Source organism: Furipterus horrens, unplaced genomic scaffold, assembly GCF_987537825.1.
Source record: "Furipterus horrens unplaced genomic scaffold, mFurHor1.1.pri manual_scaffold_10, whole genome shotgun sequence".
Taxonomy (NCBI): domain Eukaryota; kingdom Metazoa; phylum Chordata; class Mammalia; order Chiroptera; family Furipteridae; genus Furipterus; species Furipterus horrens.
Genome location: NW_028327180.1, coordinates 102,480,537 through 102,497,372, shown reverse-complemented (window position 1 = coordinate 102,497,372; position 16,836 = coordinate 102,480,537). Strand labels below are relative to the sequence as shown.

Sequence of the window (16,836 nt, the reverse complement as noted above, 5' to 3'; positions counted from 1 at the left end):
GGACCGCACGCAGTGCGGCCCCGACCAGGTGCACAGACGTGGCCTTGACCACGGGTCAGGGGAAGGCAAATGGACTGAAGGAAGGACCGACATGGTGGGCAGATGGCCTTCCTGAACGTCTGTGCTCAGCACCCTGCCTCTAGGTCTTGAGGGGGACCCCTGAGGCTGGAGGGCGGCCCTGGTCCCCAGCTCCGCCACTGGCTCCAGCACTGGCCCCCAGGCACACTGCAGGCGCCTCCTCGTCCACGAAAACCGAAGCGCACAGCCCCCGAACTGAGCAAACGCTCCGCACACACAGGCTGTGGCCTCAGCTCCTGGGACCCCAGGGGAGATGTTGCTCTGCCGATCGAGAACCCAGTGGGGCCGCCGCTGGCCACCTGCAGGGGCAACCATGCGGGGCTGGGGACCCCTCCCAGCAGGGGCCTGGTTCAGTGGCTGCCTCAGTCCGGAAGCACCTCTGGCTCTGTACCTGGCGCATGTGCCCATGAATGCAAGCACGTGACTCGTCAGGGTGTGCACACGTGTGACTGCAAGCACACGTACATGTGTGCACGTGACGGAGCACTGCATGTGCACGTGTGCATGTGGCTGAGCACACATGTACATGTGCGCTGTGAGCCTGTGCGTGTGCTCAGGGAGTTCAGATGCACCAGCAGGCAGGTGCCGGCCTCCTGAGTTGCCACACGGGGTGGGGGGGTTGTGGTGTGAACAAGACCTGGGTGTTAGATGGGAGGCGGGGCTCTGGGTTGCAGATGCATAGAGGCCAAGGCCCCGAGTGGTCAGCAAGGGACCCGCCCAGGCCCCTCTGGACGTGTGGGCCCCGCACCTCAGGGTCCTGCCCTCACCACTAGGAAGCGCTCCTCTGCATAGTGTCTCAGGACAACTGAGGCTGAAGCACAGACGCCTGCAGGGCACCAGCCAAGGTCCAAAAGCCACTCCCAGGTGATGCCCCCAGAGGCCACAGCCAGCTCAGTACGTCCACAGGAAGGGCTGGACTTGGCTCTGGAATAGAAGGTCCAGCCTTGGTGCCCAACTCACTGTCAATTAGCACTGTCATTTTTTTAAAAAATGTTATTAATTTGGCAGGGGGGGGAGGGGGGAGGCAGAGAAAGAGAAACATCGATTTGCTGTTTTTGTATTGATGCATCATTGGCTGACTCCTGTATGTGCCCTGACCGGGGATCGAACCCACAGCCCTGGTACATCAGGACGATGCTGCAACCAGCTGAGCCACCCTCTGGGGACAAGAGCAGGTCCCCTCTCTGTGAAGACAGACAGCAGGTGAGTTTCTGGCTGTGGCAGCTGCAGGAGGCAGTGCGCGGGCACTGCCGCCACCTGCCGTGATCACCTGCAGAGGAAGGGTCAGCCAACAGCTCCGTGAGTGGTCCTGGGGAGGCCCCATGGCCTGCCACTCTCCCCCGCCAGAAGCCCTCTTCCCAGCCTACAAGCCAGTGGAGACAAACCACACAGGACCAGAGCCATGGTCAGCGTGGGCCGCTTTTATTGAAAACACAGTTAGGCAGCGAGGCGTGGCTTGGCCTGAGGAGGGGGCGAGAGGTGGACAGCCCCGCCTGGCAGGTTTCGCAAAGGAAGGCTGGTGTCCAGGAAACATGTGCCCTGCACGGGAGGGGCTGTCAGACTCACGTGTGGGCCCCAACCCTGGGGTGCCCCCCACCCCAACACAGAGAGACCGCAGCTGGTGGGAAGCAGGCTCTGGCAAACCTCTAAGATCCCCTGGTTGAAAACAGGCACTTCCCTCAACAAGCCTTTCCGGGGCCTGAGGGCAGCTGGAACCAGCTAGAACGTCCAGGCCACTGCCCAGGGCCCGCGTCCTGCTGAGATGGGGTCAGAGCCTCCGCCACCTGCCAGCAGCACTGGCCGAGGAGGGGCATGAGCGGGTGGTCCTTCCAGGGGCCCGGTGCCAGGAGGAAGGGGCACAGCCCCCAGAGGCCCTGGGCCTGCTGGTGACCCTGCCGTCCCCGCCGGCAGGAGGTGGTCCCGGCTCCTAGGAGAGCAGCTGCAGCACCTGCCGGACGCGCCGGGTCTTCGCCCGCAGCGGGGGGTCCGGGTCATTGGCTCCCGCCTCGTCCAGCTCCTGTATCAGGGCTTCGGCCTTCTGCACTGTCAGCTCGCGGGCCTGGCCCTTCAGCCCCTCCAGGTAGGCCAGCAGCGTGGAGAAGTGCTCATCAGGGACCTGGGTGGGGGTGGCAAGGGCTGCTCAGCGGACAGGTGGGGATTGGGGGGCGTGGACACTGAGCCGCGACGCTTGCCGTGGGCTCCGGGGTCCTTGCAGTGGGCGTCTCAGCTGCAGCCCTGTGCCCCCGAGGGGGCTGTCCAACCCACAGCGTCCTCACGCCAAGAACTGAGGGGCCTGGGTGGCCAGCAGCACCTGCCAGGAGCCCACGCCACACCGGCTCCCGCTCAGTCCTCAAGGCCCCGTGAAAATGTTACGAAAACGTAACTGCAACCTTTGGGGGCTGGAGACTAGTGACAACTGACTTGCGCAGGTCCGAGGGCCCCAGGGTCTGCACTCCCCTCGCCCATCTCCGGGCCCAGAACGGTTGTGCAGTCACGTCAGGAAGTGAGTGGATGAGCTGAACACAGGAGGCTGGGGGTCCATTTAAAACACAGTTAGTGCCTCACGCGCTTCAGTTTCATATCTGCCACGAGGTTAGGGCCATGAAGACCAGTGTGACCAGGGATAAGGACGGACGGACGGACAGACAGAGGCAGCACAGAGCAGAGACCCAGAAACAAACTCAGTGGGAAACGATCTCCTTTCGAGCCCCTGGGTGTCCACGTGTGATGCACGAGGCTCGACCCTGCCCGCCCCCATGTTTAAAGTGAACTCAAGTAGAGCCGAGCTATAAACCTCTCAGGACACAGAAAAAACTTGGGGTGGGGGTGGGTGGGGTGGAAGGAGGGTAGGGGGATAAATGGTGTTGGAAAAACAATACAAAATATTAATTTAAAAAAAACCGTGAGCTTGGATGAGGCAATGATTTCATGACACCAGGAGCAACTTGAAAACCCAGATGGGGGACCCCCCCAATAAGTAAATAAATTTTTAGAAAAGTTAAAAAGAAAAAAAAACAGATAAATTAGACTTCATCAAAAGTAAAAATTTGACTTTTTGGTCTAGGAGGCAGAAACCAGATGACAAAGGAGACGTCACCAGTCGGCAAGCATCACAAGACACACATGCTGTGCCGCTGGGGCTCTGGGCCTGCCACGCACCATGCCCGCCGCCCAGCGGACGAGGAGGGGCACTGCAGGGCCGAGGCCAAGCGCCGGGACCCCTGCAGGAGGCACCTGAAACCCTGAGCTGCAGAGGCAGGCGTGGGTCCCATGCAGGGACAGCACCTAAACCCGGGGGCAGCTGCTGCCGCACCCAGCTCCTCTGAGGGATCTCACTGACTGGCTGCATGATAAATGTTCTGGTGTCCAAAAATTTTTTTTAAATCAACAACTTGAAATGGTGACTGCAGCGGTATGTGAATTATCTCTCAATGTAAAATGCTGAGCAGATGGGTCTGTGGGCCCCCGATTCGCTGGCCTCAGCTAGTGACCGTCCCGGGCACAGTGATGGGGGTGCTTTGAGCATTTGCCTCCCACCCCAGTTCTGTGTGAACTGGGCTCCCAGGGCAGATCAGAGGCGGCAGCACAGCCTGCAGAGTCCACGGCCAGAGGCACCGAGGGTGGGGGTGGGGGGGTAGTGGGGGGTCCATGCAGGCCAGGCTGGAAGCCCCGCCTGCGAGCACACACCTGGTTGCAGTCGTACATGTGCAGCAGGAGCCAGGTCTGCCGTGTCTTCTGAAACCTCCAGTCCCCACGCTTCTGGGCCCAGCTGGGAAGGTGAGGACGCGGTATGTCAGCCACCAGGCGGAGGACCAGGCGGGCCTGTGTGCACTGACCGGCCGGGGTGTGGGAGAGTGTCCAGGCCCACGGGTGTCTGTGGAGATCTGGGGGGCCTTTCCAGCCCGAGGGTGCACCCATGGAGCAGAAGGGTCAGGAGCCCAGGTGGGAGGATGCACCCCCCCCACACACACACCCGCTGGGGGTCCTGGCCCCCCCCCAGGATGGAAAGCCAGAGGGCCCAGGCTGCTTCCTGTCAGCTCAACAACCCCCTGGCTTTATGTGACCGCTCCGAAGTGAGTGTCCTGAGCCACGCATGCAGCCGGACAGAGAGTGCAGGGAGGGGCCCGGAGCCAGGAGCCCGGCCCCCGGGTGACTCAGCCCTTAAAACCAGTGTTTCCAACTCCGCCGCCCACTGTTCTCGAGTGTCCTCCCCGCCTCCCGGTGGCAGCTCCTGCTCTCAGTCACTGTGGGGAGTGGGGCCCAGGGGCCCAGGCGACCGCTGCAGAGACAGCTCCCCACCACCCCTCTCCTGGCCTCCCTGTGGAACACATCACCTCACCGAGGAACAGAAGGTAGGTCCCCTCTGGTGACGAGCCTGGGCCTCAGGCCGTGGGGCATGGGTGGCCTTGTGCCCTGGCCCCCGGGGCGATGTTACCACACTGGTCCATCATTCTGCCTAAAAGCTGACTTGACCCAGAACAAGCTGCCCCGAACACGCTGGGGTCTGTTCATACTGCGCTCTGCGGGAGCAAGCCCGCGACCCAGGTGGGAGGTGCCCAGCAGTGCCCGCGGGGCCCCTGCGGCAGATGCTGTGTGCCGCAGGCCCCGATGGCGGCGGTCCCGACTTGGGCGGGTCTCAAGCCACTTGACATGATGCTGGGAAGCCACATACAACCGGCAGCCCCAGGAGAGTCGGGGGCCAGCCAGGTCCCTGCCACCTGCATCCCTCCCAGGGTGCCAGACCTTGGGGTGTAGCCCGGCCAGTCCCTGCGGCCGCAGCCTCTCACCCACAGAGGTAGTCCAGGGCCAGCTGGGCGCCTGAGCGCTTGGCCGGCGGGTGTTGGGCCGTGGCCACGGCCGCCTCCCGCAGACGCTTCCTTTCCTCCTTCTTCCGCTCCTTCTTCAGCTTCCTCTCCAGGACCCTCTTCTCCTCTGGGGACAGCTCAGGGGTCAGCTCAGGGTCTGAGCACGCTCCTCTTCCCTGAAAGGCAAGGGGGATCTGCCTGTTAGGTCTTCAGAAAGCCTCACGCTCACCCCAGGACCCCTAAGTGAGGTCTGGGGTGAAGGAGAAAGGGGCCGCTCAGAGTCCTACACTCCAGGGGATCTGGAGCCCAGCGCCCTTGTAACCCCGAGCCACCCCAGCACATGTTGGAGTGCAGACCCAGCACCCCAGGGCTTCATGGGGTGACCCCAACCACCCCCGAGGCATGCAGAGACCCCAGCTGTCTCCCTGAGTCTTCAGGGAAGAGAGGCCTGGCTGAGAGCAAACCTCAACCTGCGTTTCCTAAGCCCTCTGCATGTGAGCCCCTCAGACGGAGGACAGCAGGAGGTGCCGTGTGCCCACCCTTCCTGGTACTGGGGGCGCTTGGTGGCCACTGACCCTGCTGACACACCAGGCTGAGGCCTCCCAATGCACAACCCCCTGCCGCATCACCAAGAAAGCGCAGACCCCCTCGCACCTCAGCTAAGCAACCAAGCAAGAGCCACACGTGGGGGGGCTGTGGGCTGACCCCATACACCTCATCTTCCGGGAGGATGGTCACTACTCTGGTTCTGGCCCCAGGACTCTGGCCTCAGGCTCCCAGGAAGGGCCAGTGCCCTCTGACCCCTCCCTCCGCTGCCCCTCCTCCCACAGGCCCCAGCAGCTTCCTCCTAAAATGCCAATCCCTGGATCTGTGTTCCCACTCCACACCCCCTCCTTCTGGAATCTTCTAAAACAAAACCCCCCGCTCTGCCAGCTCTCCCCCCTCCTGCTTGAAAACTAGTTGATCACGCCAGGGTGGGGGCAACAGGAACCCCCCGCAACCCCCGCTCTGGGTGCTGGGCTCACAGACCACCAGCTTGGAGGAGCGTCTGGACGGGCCTGGGACGCCTGGGATGCGAAGGGGCCCTGGCTCCCGCGCCCTGGCCGCACACGCAGAGCGCCAGGCTGCGCCAGAGGAGCCCAGAGGACGGACGGCGGGGGCTCGCAGGCGCTGGCGTTGGGGCGGGTGCCCAGGCCCAGGGCGGCGGGGTGTGGTGACGAGCAGGTGTGCCCATCGGCATGAGCCTGGCTGGGGCAGGAGCAGCAAACCGTCCCTGCTGCCCTGGCCCAGGTCCCGGGAAGGGCCAGGACCCGCGGGGCTGTGCCTGGGCTCTGCCAGCACCGCCTCTGGGGCAGGCGAGCAGGCTGGCCGTCTGGGAGGGGTAGGGGCACCTCCCCAGGGCCTGGCTGTCTCAGGACACACCCCTGCCACTGGCCGTGACCCTGCTGGCTGCTGCTACGGAGGCCAGAGGGCCTGGTCAGGCCCTGCGACGGGAGCCTGGTCTGCACCCCGAGGACCCCTGTACAAGTAGGGGGCCCGCTGGTGCCGTGGGGCAGACTCAGACAGGACCAAGGAGGGATGGAAACGATGCTGCCTGGCGGGGGCCCGGGTGGAAGGGAGGTGGGGCCTTCAGACACATGAGGCAGGGACTGTGGACTCACGGGACCTCGACACACTGCCATGCCCCACCCCCCAGACTGCCACGGGCGGCCCCCTCTCCAGGGGGGCTGGGGTGTGCAGCGGGAGGAGGCGGACACGCAGGGTCTCCCACTCCACGCTCTCCCTCCCTGCCTGTGGGGACACCAGGTGATGATTTGCTCTCCATGGGAGGCTTGAGAGCCTGGGCACACGCAGTGCACACAGGGGGGCCACAGGCAGAGCGCGCAGTGGGGCGAGGCGCACAGAGGGGTCGCCTGGCTGTGCACCCTGTGCAGTTGGGCCAGGTCTGCATCCCGGGGGCCTATGACTGTGGCCCCAACTGTGGGCGGCCAGGACTTGCTCAGGCCAAGCAGGGGCTGAATTGGGGGGCCCCCGCAGCACCAGGTGTACCCTGGACCCCCCCCTTTCTTTTGGAGACGCCCGAGTGTAGCCCAGGGAGGGTGTCCTGGAAGGGACCCAGCTTCCCCTGGAGGGAGGGACGTCACCGTGGCCTGGGGGCTCTGGACTGTGCAGTTCGGGCTTTCCGCCTAATGAGACATCACATGTTCCCTCAGTGGGGGCTGGGGTGGTTGCCCCTCCCACACCGCTGTCCGCGGTCTCTCTCTCAGACACACACACACACACACACACACACACACACACACACACGCAGGGCCTGCGGGTGACACACGCTGGGAGGTAGACGCTGTCCCCGCACCACCCCGCGCCTTCTCACAGGCGGACACTGGCGATGGAGTGCGTGGGGCAGCCTGGCTCGACTGTCCAGCTGCCCTGAACCTCAGGCTGGAGGGAGGCTGCCGCAGTGACAGCCCGGCCACCGCCCTGGCCCGAGCTCAGGCTCTGTGCGGGTTGACAGCGGCTCTTGTTGCTCCCGAAGCGATAACACGCTGTCCTTGACATGGGAGAGCTCGGGGAGGAGGCTGCTGGCCTGGACACCGGACACGCGGGCAGAGGAGCTGCTGAGGACAGACATGCCGAGGGCGCACACACGCCTCCCAGGACTGGGGACCGAGCCGGCCCTGCCACCCAATGCCGAGCTGGGACCGACCACCCGATGCCCCGGAACTCCCCGCTTGGAGAAAAGGAGCCGCGTGACTCAATTCTTGGACCAGTTTTGAAGGCGAGGAGAACGCCTCTCCCTGGTGCCATCTGCGTGGAGGCTCCAGCTTGGTGGGGGGTGCGGGCAGGCCCGAGGCAGCTCTGGGACCCAGCACCCAGGGGACTCTTATCTCGGCTTGTGGGATGGAGTGACGCCTCTTTAGAGTTGCTGGGCACATTTTCCAAAATATAAAAATAAATTGCAGCAGGAGACAGAAGACCAGAATTAGCCGTAACTTAAAACAATGACCCAAACTCTTGACTGCGGGTGGTCCCCAAGGCCCCAGGCCCAGACCCTGCAGCCTGGACCACCTGCTCCGAGGCCCACCACAGCCCAGCGCCTGCCCCGCCAGGATCCAAGGCCACAGCCTCGGCAGGAGTCAGGGCCTCAGAAGCTGTTAGGGGAAGTCCAGCCGTTTGCCCAGTCCCGACACTGGCAGAGGCCAGGAGCAGGGTGGACAGGCAGGGGGTCCGTACTCACAGAATGAGGGCGGGGAGGGAGGTGGGCGAGGGGTCTGTCACCTGAGCCTGGAGCCCTCTCATCACGGGGCAGGACTTGGCTCAGCTCCCGTAAGGAGGGCTCCCAGCAGTCCAGTCTGGGGCTCGCTCCCGCTCCTTCATCCAGAAGGTGCCGGAGCAGGGCCCGCAGTGGCATTGCTGACCTGCCCGGTCCTTGCTGGATGCTGGGGCACCGGGGCACCAGGGCAGCAGGAGCCCAGCTTCAGTGGGGCTGGGGGCCGGCCAGCTTCAGTGTCTGGGCTCGGCAGGGCATCACCTTTACCCACCACCCCCTTAAGCCCAGGCAAAGCCCACCCGCTAACCACCCCATGGTGTTAGCAGGTCGGAAGAGTCTGCATTGAAAATTACGTACAAAAATGCGTGCTGTCAGGTGGCTGCACACAGGCCGGGGGCTGGGTTAGCAGTGCCCTGAGCGGGGAAGGGGGCGCCAGGGAAGGCCAGGGGACGGGACGGGCACACCTGCTGGACAGAGCAGGACGGAACCTTGCCTGAGGTCGCTCATAAGCCACCAAACCTTCAGCAGCGGGCTGTCTGCTGACCCCCCGATTCTCGGTGCCCCGAGCCAGCCCTCGTGGAGAAGGGAAGCTGATCCCAGACCTCGCCTCCCCTGCCGCGGAGCCTCCCTCCTTCTGTCCCGAAGCCCAGGGTCCTGCAGGCAGGAAGCCCCCGCCCCTCCTGCTCATGGTCAGACTTACCACCCCAACTGTTAAAATTCAAAAGCGTTAACTCATGGTAGCAAATTACCTTTTCCCTTTCCTGAAAACAACGAAGAACAGAAGATGAAGTATTTTCCACAATTTTTAAAGAAACATTTTATTTTGAGGTAATGAGACGCACCCTCGTGCCTGCACCCAGCTGCCCTGGCACCAACACCGCGGAACCACGCAGCAAACGCTCCGAGTTCACGGTACGAAACGTGCAGGCGTCCACTGTCAGTCCTGAGAGGCTCGTTCCCCAGTTCCCTCCCTTGGCCAAAACGCTGGGCTCACCCTGTCCTGTCTGCAGCACCCATCACAACGAACGTTATCTCCGAGAATCCGCACGTCGCCACCTCGGGAGGCCTCCGCACCCACGAGCCACAGAAGCTCCTGGGGAAACACAGCCCCGGGGCGGCACCACGATGCCCCAGGGGTCCTCACCGGCGCTGGCGCTGAGGCAGACGCGGGCTCTGGCCCCGAGGAGCGCACGGCCGATACAAGTGAGCTCCTGGAGGACAGGGAGCGCGGCTGCCCCTGCAGGGCTGAGCAGGCGGGGGCCTCCTGGCAGCAAGGGGTTTCTCTGTGGGGCTCCTGTGGACCCCAGAACACATGGGGCACACTGAGGCAGGAATGGATGACAGGAGGTAAGGGAAGTCACCGGTCTCTCGTGACCACCTGCCAACCAGCGACTGCAGGCGGCACTGGGCTGACCCCGCCCTTCCCAGGTCCTCCCAACGCCAGGTCCATCTGCTGCCAACATTCACAGGGGACGGAAATGCCCAACTGCAGACCAGAGGTGGGGAAAGTAGCCCCTTTTTTCTCTTCCAGTTCCCAACTCCCCGAATTGGAAAGAAGAGTGAAGAACAGAACTGGGACCCCCAGGCACTCAGTGCTGCCCCCCAGGACACCCAGGGAGCGGCTCCCGGGTACCCTCCCACCCCCCACCAGCTTGGAGGCTCTGGTGTCAGCTGCTGGGCGCTCTTCCCAGCAGTGCCCATGGCACCTGTCCCCAGGCTCAGAGGCCAGATCCCAAAGGAGTTGACCTCCCTCCTCGCCCGCAGCCCAAGTGCAGGCCGAGCTGAAGGGGCGGGGGCCTCCCACACTGATATGGCCTGGCTGGCAGCAGGCCCTGCCCCCCAGGGGCTCCTGGCTGCAGGGGAGGGAGGAGTCGGCCCCTGTCCCCGCTCCTGCAGGCAGGCACACTGGCTGAGGACAAAGGCCACATGTGGGGCCACTGAGCCACCTGCCAGAGTGCAAAGCACAGTGGTGTGACCTAGAAACTTCAGGCCATTAAGAGATGGGGTGTCCACAGGACCCCTTCGGTAGTTGGGCTGAATTTCATAAGAAACACTGAAAACTTACCTTTATTCTTACCTTTTAACCCAAGAATTAAACGTTAAATGCTACAGGCACGGGAAAGCCAGAGGGATACAGTGTACAGCTCCAGGCACCAAAGCCAGGTGGGAGGAGCCAGCCCTACGAAACCTTGGAAATGCCCCGAAGTTCAGCCTGGCACACACAGTGGAGTGGGAGCGGCTGCTCAGTCCCCCTGGGGGCAGCGTGGTCCGGGGCAAGGACAGGAGGTGCTGGTCTGAGGGCTGGGCCAGCCCCGGGCCCGCCCGCTCGCACCCCCGCCTGCAGAAGGGCTGGGACGGAGCCAGGGTCCGCAGAGGGGCAGGGGGCTCAGCCCACCCCTCCGGCAGCAGCCAGAGCCTCCAGCCACAAGGTGCGCCCCTGGGCAGGAGGGGGAACCACCCTGGAAACAGCCCCAGGGGAAGCTCCTCCATTCCTGACGGGGAAGGCGTGCCCACGGGGCTGTGGCTGACCAGGACAAACGGCAGGTGTTGAGGACAATACAAAACCTGTCGCCGCCGCCTTCACCCTGGAAGCCAGAGGGAACCAGCCACGGCCAGCGCTTCTCCATCACAGCTGGTCCTGACCGGCAGGAACTCCAAGCGGCGCCCCTCCCGCAGGCGCACGGGGTGGGCCCTGCCCCTGCCCCTGCCCAGGAAGGACACCGAGGCACCATCACTCAGGAGCCCAGAAACAATCTGGACCCAGTGGGGAACCCGGGCAATCCCAGGGCCTCCCCCGAGCACCGCCTGGGACCGCAGTCCGTGGCAGAGCGGGGGCCCGGTGCGTCTGGGGTCACACGTGAGCTCCAGGTAGGGACGGGGCACAGCCTGCGCACTCACTGGAGGGCGACCGAGGCTCTGCCCGAGCCCAGGGGAGGCGGGCGGCCGTGGCCGGGGCGCCGGGGGGTGGGGGGGTGAGCAGCGCTCAGCCTCGGGTGTCGGCTGGGGAGCCCACGGGCTGAGGGCGGGGGCTTCGGGTCTGCTGGGCCGCAGCTAGGTCACCGCACCCAGTGGGGACGGGGAGGGTGCTGGGGGGGGGGCCTGGCCGGCGTCCCTTTGCCGAGTCGGAGCGGGAACCACCCCTTGCGGCCCCGACGAGTCCCCGCAGGCCCACCCCGGCCGCGCCCCCGACACGGCCCTCCGCGCGCGCTGGGAACCCCGACCTTCAAAACCGAGCCGACGGCCGCTGCTCACGTCGTTTTAGCGACAATCTCGTCCTTAACTGTTCGCCCCGCGCGCCCCCACACCTGAGACACATCTGTCCGCGCCCACGGAGGCGGCCCGGGCTCCAGCGGGCGTGGGCGGCGCGGGAACAACGCGCACAGGACGAGGCTCCGTTGCTCTCCGTCCGTCCGGCCTGGGACGCGCTCCTGCCCGCGGCCTCCGTGCCTGCGTCGGGAGAGAAAACGCCGTGACCCCCGGGCGGGCGGGCCCACACCGGAGCCTGAACACGCAGCTGGGACCCCGCATCCAGCCCGGCCCGCAGACACGAAGCGCACACGGCACGCGGGGCCCCGGACACAGCGGAGTCAACGCCGGCGGCGCTCATCCCTGCACAGCGCGCGGCCGCGGCCGCCCCACGACCCGCTGGGTCCGGCTTTCGGAGCGCGTCCGTCTCGGCCGAGAACTGCCCGCGGGCCGGGCTTCTCCGATTCTGCGAGGGTTCCGGAGCGCACACGACACTGAGGAAAACGCCCGACCGCGTCGCCAAGTTAAGGTTACAGCCGGACGACCTCACGGGCCGGGTGGCGACCCCCGACGTCTGACGCGGCACGAGGGGGCCCTACGCCCCGAGTACCGGTCACACGCGACCCCGACGCTCTCCCGGGGGAAGGGGCGTCACGACCGGCCAGTCGGGGACGGGGACCGGGACGGGGACGGGTTTAGACCGCGCCCCGGACACCGTGGCGCCCAGGACCTCGGCGCAGAGCCCCTCTCGTCTGCACCCGCGGACGGGGCAGGGCACGCGGCGAGGCGCCGGGCCGTGACCCCAGGACGACGGCGAAGCGCCCCTGGCCCCGGCCCAACCCCGTGGGGGAGGGGCGCCACGCCCTCACGGGGACGCGGCGGGTCTGGGGTTCGCGGGGCGGAGGCCCGCGCACGGGGGTCCATCCCGCCCGGGGCCCCGCGCAACCCCTCCGGGAACACACCCGCCCCGGTCTCCGGCGCGCTCGTGCACGACGGATCCCCACCCGCCCCGTGGGCTCCGCTGCCGGGGTCGCCGCACTGACCTCCGCGTCCCCACTGCCGGGTCTGCCCAGGCCCGCGTCCCCGCCCTCCGCCCCGCGCACTGCGCATGTCCGGCCGGCCCGGCGCGGCTGGAACCAGATCCAGCCGGCTGGCCGGTGACGCCAGCGCGCTCAGCGCGTGGGTGGGGCACTCCGGCCGGGCTCTCTGCGCGGGGCCGGTGGGCGTGGCTCCGGCGGTGGGTGGGGTCAGGCGCGGGGAGGGGGCGGGGCGGGAAGCGCGGGGCAGGGTTCCTCCTTCACGGGGCGGTTCGGGAGAAGAACCGGGAGGCTCGGGAGGGGCTTCCTGGGCGACAGCGCAGCCTGGAAGTGGCCGACGCAGAGCCCGCGCCCCGGATGCCGAGGGTGTGCCCGCTGCCAGGCCTGGCTTCCAACACTCCCTGGCAGCCCACGGCACAGGAGGCAGGAAATCCAGCTCGTGGAGGACGCCCCTGCACACAAACCCCCCTCAGTCGCTCCCCATTTCTCTGCACGTAACGTGGACCCGAGTCTGACGGTCCGGTCTGGGCCTGCACGCCGGCCCCTTTCCCACATCCGCACCCCGGCCCAGGGCCTTCTCCCCTTTGCCTCCTGCGCTCACCCTGCCCTGCCTTCAGATCGCAGGTCGCCCACAGCCTCAGGGACACCTTCCCGGCTTCACCTACGAGGCAGCCCCCCAGCACGCCCTCCTGGAGTCCTGGTTCACATCCGGGCCCCGTGCCGCGAGGGCCACAAGGATGGGAGCTGGCGCCGCGGCACTGACGCCCAGCAAAAAGTGGCCCCAGTGAAGGCTCAGGGAACCGTTGCGGGGGTCAGGTGCACATCGCAGCCTGTTCCAGAGCTTTGCTCCCTCACCTAAGGCAAGACTGTGTATCCATTTTATGATCCAAGGAAAAACCACACTCCAGCAGCCAGAAGCCTGCCAACCCCACCCAGGGGCCCCACTCCCGCTCCCCGCCACCCCCTCGCCCACACGGGACAGAGGAGGAACCTAGGCCCAGCGAGGGGTGAAGTGCGCCAGGTCTGCCTGTGCCCTGCCCAGTGTTCCCTCCTCCAGGCCACGCACTGCACCTCTGGGGCTTTCAGCACAGGGGCCCCAAGGCCTTCGGGGACAAGGTCCAGCTGGTGGAGTGGGAGGGCATGACCAAGAGGCCTACCCACTGTGTGACCCTGGAGGCAGCAGCTGGGTCCACCCTGAGGGGACTGAGAGGCCCTAGAACCCCCACACCCCAAATTAGCTCTGCAGCTCTGGGTCACGCGAGCAGGTGAGTGACAGGGACCTGCATGTCCTGCCCGACTGTCTGAGTGCTGTCCCCTGTGGGGACAGAATGAAATGCTCCTGTCAGAGGCAGATGTGCTGAACCCTGGCCCCGTGTGACAGTGTCAGGAGGCAGGGCTACGAGGTGATCAGTCCATGGGGGGCCCTCATGAATGGGATGAGCGCCTTATGAGAAGAGGCCCCATCTGCCACAGGAGGACACCGTGAGAAGACAGCCCCCGGTCTGCGGGCGCCTTGGGGCTGGACTGCAGCCGCTGTAAACGAGAGGAAGAAGCGTTGCTTGGACGCCGCCCGTTACAGCAGCCTGGCAGCCGAGACGCTGCCGCAGCGAGCCTACATTAGAAGGCTGTGATGTTGAGGACACACAAGTAGGGTTATTTACATCCTGTAATTTCAAATGGCACCCTGGCCGGTGTGGTTCAGTATATTGAGCACCGGCCAGCAAACCAAAAGGTCACCAGTTCGATTCCCAGTCAGGGCACATGCCTGTGTTGTGGGCCAGGTCCCCAGTTGGGGGGTGTGGGGGGTGATCAATGTAACCCTACAACACTGATGTTTTTCTCCCTCTCCTTCTCCCTCCCTTTCCTTCTTTGTAAAAGTAAATGCATAAGATCTTAAAAAATAATAGTAAAATGGCTCTGGGAGGATGGAAGTCAAGGAAAATAGTGTCAGGAAGGTGACACCTGGCGGTAAGGACACGGCTTGGCTGTTTGGGAAAGAGGTGGTCCAGGCAGAGGGGATGGCTACCACCCAAATTCTGGGAAGGGGCGCAGATGCCCCTGTAAGGCGGAGGAGAAGCCAGGGTGGCTGGGGACATGTGGGTGGGGTGCAGAGCCAGCCTGCTGGGCTGGCATTCTAGAAGCAGAGTTGCTGCTGAACCTTTTCCCAGAAGCATTAAGATTAGCTTTCAACACCCAGGGGCCAGGCAGCCCGAGGTCCCATGAGGCCTCCCGCGTCATTGCAGAGAATATGTCTCCACACACATGCCCAGCTGACTTCCTGCGCACGCCACCTCCCAGAGAGCAGTCCCTGTGGGGTGCGCAGGTCTGCCCGGCCAGGCACTCCCGGGCCCAGCCTGGGGCCGCGCGGATGCTCAGTGCACAGCCCTGGATGCAGGCACTCTCAGCCCAGCTCCAGCAGGACCGAGGCGGCAGACGGACTGCAGCAGATTCCTTGCGCTGCTGGCTACACTGCACACTGAGGGCCACTCAGGGCCGGCAGCTACAAAGTGCCACTAGGTCTCATCGCTGGGCCAGAGGCTTCAGCGTACAGTCCAAAGCCCATCCGCGGCCCTTCCCATGTCACTAACTACTTTCCCAGAGGACGGAGAGGTGCTGGCAGAACAGGGTGGCACTTGGAAAGAAGTGAGGGCCTGTGCAGAGGGCGGGCAGTGAGGCAGCTGACCTGTCCCGACCACGCAGGAACCACGGCCAGCTCAAAACCGACCACGAGACACGGTCACATGTGTCCCTCTGCAGGGCGGGCCTCCGTCTCTCACCCAGCCCCCCACTTCCATCAGTTCACACCTTACTGGGGCTACATGGAGGACAAAACATAATCTTATAAACCACACTTACAAGAACCGGTAAATCCACTTTAAACATTCCTTGTCCCCAATCCACATGCCACACAGGATCACGTGCACCTGGGAAGGACATAATGCCTAAGAGGTGCACCTTCAGAAGGAAGGCCAGCCTGCCTGGCCAGCTGGGGCGCTGTCACCCTCCCCGCCCCCAAGAGAAAGGCTGAATGTAAACAGACTGGTTAGCAGGCCACCCTCCAGTTCCCGACCAGCAGTCCAGAGTCCCTGGGGTGTGGGATGCAGCCGTCCAGAGCAAACAGGAGGGGTGGTGCCAAGTCTCACGACTGTGGTCAGCACAGCGATTGATGCTTCCACAATCCACGGAACGGCGCCTCTGTCATCGCCACAGAGCGCCGGGCTGGAGCCTCACAGTCACCAGCAAGGCAGGGGACACCAGCTCCCCGTGGTTTCAAAAATCCACAGTAGACAATGATGTGGCCAAAAACCCTGGAGTCGGGCTCACCCTCAGCAGGCCCATGTGTGCCCAGGGCAGTGTGGCTGTCCCCAAGGTCGTCTGGGCCTCGCACAGGAGTGGGCCTCCACTGGGGACGGAGGTGGGGGTGGGGGTGGGGGGCAGCAGCAAGCTGCACAGCTGTAGCCCTGGGAGCAGATGTGTGCTCCTGGCTCAGTGGGAGGTGGGCTTACTCTGATCCCTGGACACACACAGACCCTGCCATTCTCCCGACTCCACCCGTCTGCTCATGGAGGGGGTCTTTCCTTGCAGATAAGGTGGTCAGGGCAACCTGAGGGCTTAAGTGACTTAGGAGAACCCACAAACCAGGCTCTCCACCCCAGGACGCCTGTGGGCAGGGCTCAGCCAGCCTGGCCTTCCAGGGACTCTTAACTAGGAATTCCAGGGTCTGAGGCCATTCACACAAAGGAGAAACACTACTATGCCGGCACATTGCTAGGAGAACCCCAAGTCCCCAGCTCTGATCTAGAAAGCCCAAGATGAGCTGGGATCAAATTCCGCTCTGCTACCTGCTCTGTGACCTTGGGCAAATTGCTTCAAGTTTCTGAGACTCAAAATAATTGACAACGAGGAGCACACCATGTTTCCTTGATGTTAACACATTTCGTTCCGTTTTAACGTCTCTAAGGTCAGGGTGCTGCTTACAGTTGAGAGCGCCAGAACTTAACTGGCAGATGGTTTTCTTTGAAGCAGTCCATAAAATAATGGCGCGCGTTACGTGAGTGGCGACTCGTTCTGACGAGCTATGGGCAGACATGCCTCCATAGGCTGCTCTGAGGGCCCAGGACAGGAGGCCTCCCCAGCTGCAAGGCGTCAGTGCTGACCAGCTGTGACTGGTCCTGGCCTTGGGGCAAACGCAGCCCACGGAGCCCAACAGTAAGTCAAGGTTTTTCCAGCAGGGTTACGGGGGTGCTGACACTCAAAGGGGTCTACGAATGGCTTGCCCTGAGAGTGAGGCTCGGCCCTGCCCTTCCACCAGAGCCTGGTCCCCCAGCTGACCCCAATTCCCTCTCCGACCCTGCCCGGGCCAGCCTTGGCTGCTATTACCATTCCTGCTCCCTTCCAC

General features: G+C 64.3%; 1 protein-coding gene across 1 annotated transcript; it reads right to left on the bottom strand.

Annotated features, from left to right (window-relative positions):
- Positions 1–1,778: 1,778 nt before the first annotated feature.
- CHLSN (cholesin) lies at positions 1,779–3,841 on the bottom strand. Its single transcript, XM_090288705.1, has 2 exons — positions 3,766–3,841; positions 1,779–2,194 (listed from the first exon to the last, which is right to left on the bottom strand). The coding sequence occupies exons 1-2, from the start codon at positions 3,781–3,783 to the stop codon at positions 2,006–2,008; spliced, it is 207 nt and encodes a 68-aa protein (XP_090144831.1). The 5' UTR covers positions 3,784–3,841; the 3' UTR covers positions 1,779–2,005.
- Between the last annotated feature and the right edge of the window lie 12,995 nt (positions 3,842–16,836).